The following is a 2,795-nucleotide window of genomic DNA, read 5'->3' as shown; positions in this document are numbered from 1 at the left end:
TAATAGTTGTGTGTGATTATTTCAGCATATATGAAAAGTTTCGGTGGTAGATAAAATTATTTACTTTACATAAAATAAGCATGAATTAATATAAAGTCATTTTTATATGTATTAAATTAGGTTAATAATGCAAACGCCTTCATAATGAAAAATAACCATATAACCCTATCAAATAGTTACGCATATCATTAAAATATTTATTAAAAATATTTTATTAATTACAGTCGGCAAGAAACACATCACAGATTTCATTTCTCATTTTTTAAATGAAGTTGTCACCATCTCCTGGTGAGAAAGAGTTATAGCATGACTTATTCTTTTTTTCTATTAATAGCAAAAACCGACAATGTATACCAGCGATCTGCTTTAAAAATATATATATATATTGATCTTAAGGATTAAAAAATGACCTTTGTCATGTGTTTTCATGTATTATATCATATTTGCAGATTGCTGGCTGTGGTGATGATGACACACGACGAGGCTGCAAGGCTTCAAAATGTATCGTGTACTGTAGGCCAACTCACATTACAGTCCCTGTCTGTAAGATAATATCTAATGAACAGCACGCACCACCCACACTCCAGCACCACACCCTCCTAAAGCAGCTCCATCATCACAGGTGTCTCATGTGTGTAAACCACACTCAGGTATGATGGCGGCTAGGCCATAGATCAGGTTGGACAGAATTTCTTAAGGGCTTTTACTGTAGTTTCGCCCTTTCCATCTTTTTTTGTGCTTTTGGTTTTGTTCTTTTTTTTGTGCTTGCAGTTTCAATGTCTATCAGTTTCGCGTCAAAACACGGTAAGATCTGATTTTATGCATTGCTTAGTAGGCTACTTATTAGTTACTACTGAGTAGCTACCAAACAAAGATAGGTTTTATTAACCTAAATGGTTAACGTTAAAATAACAATTATACAAAAAACATGAAAATGCTACATTTTAGTTAGTATGTGTATATGTGGTTAGAAGCACAAAGTGAACTAATAAAAATGTTGAGTATTTTATTGCATGTATCATTTTGTTAATATATAACCTACATTTACTGTTTATTCATCAAAGAATCCTGAAAACAATGTATCATCCACAAAAATATTAAGCAACACCACTGCATAATGACTTCTGAAGGATTATGTGACAGTGAAAAGTGCTGGGCTGCTGAACATTCAGCTTTACCATCACATCACAGAAATAAATTACATATTAATATATATTAAAATTGAAAACAGTTATTTTAAACAGTAATGATATTTCACATTATTACTGTTTTTACTGCATTTTTAAAGTAATATAAATGCAGTCTTAGTGAGCATAAGAGACTTTTAAAAACATGTGTGTGTGTATATATATATATATATATATATGTGTGTGTGTGTGTGTGTGTGTGTGTGTGTATATACACACACACACACACACACTTTATGTTTATACATTTTTTTTTTTTTTACAAAAATGTTAAAAACATGTAGGACATCTTATGAGATCACTATGAGACATCTTAGCTGTGACAAACCCAGGTGTGATCCAGCATGACAAATCCACAATTCTGCCGGCAAAATCAAGACAGCAAGGATTCATAACGAGCAGGCTTGTCAACACAGGCTTGTTATATTTAAATGTGTCACCCTTGTGATTGCACAAACCCTTATTATAAGGTTACCTGTCATAACTTCTATTTAAAGCACTTGGAACAGAATCAGATATTGCAAACTTTTTGATGAGATCTTTAGAAACAATCTGGAGTACCTGTTATGCATGGCTGAACGCCTCCGGAGTTTAAATATTAATCAAAGACAAAATCTCCACTGGCTAATTAAAAAAGATAATCAGCATCACAAAAAATGATATGATGAAAACCCATTCGTTTTTTGGTTAAATTTAGAGCATATACTTTCATGACACCAGTTGTCAGGAGATTCACTGACCCAAACTAGAATGGCCTGTTTCTGTGATTTTATCCTTGTCATTGTGCAAAAGTTTTGAGTTTCATATGGAATTTTGTTTATTTCAGGACATAGTTCGTGATCAGCGATGAACTGGTCAGGACTGGAGACCCTTCTTAGTGGGGTCAATAAATATTCTACAGTGTTTGGTCGAGTCTGGCTGTCTGTGGTGTTTGTGTTTCGTGTGTTGGTGTTTGTGGTGGCGGCTCAATGCGTTTGGGGTGACGAAAGCAAAGACTTCGTGTGCAACACCAAGCAGCCCGGCTGCAGCAACGTCTGTTACGACAACACGTTCCCCATCTCTCACATCCGTCTGTGGGCCTTGCAGCTCATCTTTGTCACATGTCCGTCGCTCTTGGTCGTAGCCCACGTCAGATACAGAGAGGAAAAAGACAAGAAGTACACGGCCCTCCACGAGGGCACCCATTTATATGCCAACCCTGGGAAAAAGCGTGGGGGTCTTTGGTGGACCTACCTGTTAAGCTTGATCTTTAAAGCCACAGTTGATGCTGCCTTTCTCTATATTCTTCATCACATGTATAAAGGCTATGACCTCCCTCGCCTCACCAAGTGCTCGCTGGATCCTTGTCCGAATACGGTGGATTGTTTCATCTCCCGTGCCACGGAGAAGAAAATCTTCACTCTCTTCATGGTGGCCTCCTCTGCTCTCTGCATCTTCATGTGTATCTGCGAAATGATTTATCTCATTGGAAAGCGTATATTAAAATACAGTATGATGCAAGAAGCACCACCGCGACGATCTAAAAGACCAGACCCGACTCTTTCCAGCAGCCAAAACTTGAGTTCACAAAAATTAAAAGACACCTCAATGGACAAAACTGCTATTTAA

General features: G+C 36.7%; 1 protein-coding gene across 1 annotated transcript; it reads left to right on the top strand.

Annotated features, from left to right (window-relative positions):
* The first annotated feature begins 2,033 nt into the window (after positions 1–2,033).
* On the top strand, positions 2,034–2,795 carry LOC107751771 (gap junction beta-4 protein-like). The gene has a single exon (XM_016567537.1). It carries the CDS (start codon positions 2,034–2,036, stop codon positions 2,793–2,795), a length of 762 nt encoding a protein of 253 aa, XP_016423023.1.

The sequence above is a fragment of the Sinocyclocheilus rhinocerous genome, unplaced genomic scaffold (assembly GCF_001515625.1).
Source record: "Sinocyclocheilus rhinocerous isolate Xijiao unplaced genomic scaffold, SAMN03320098_v1.1 scaffold993, whole genome shotgun sequence".
NCBI lineage: Eukaryota > Metazoa > Chordata > Actinopteri > Cypriniformes > Cyprinidae > Sinocyclocheilus > Sinocyclocheilus rhinocerous.
The sequence above is the reverse complement of the archived record's forward strand: the minus strand, read 5'-3'. Positions and strand labels throughout refer to the sequence as shown.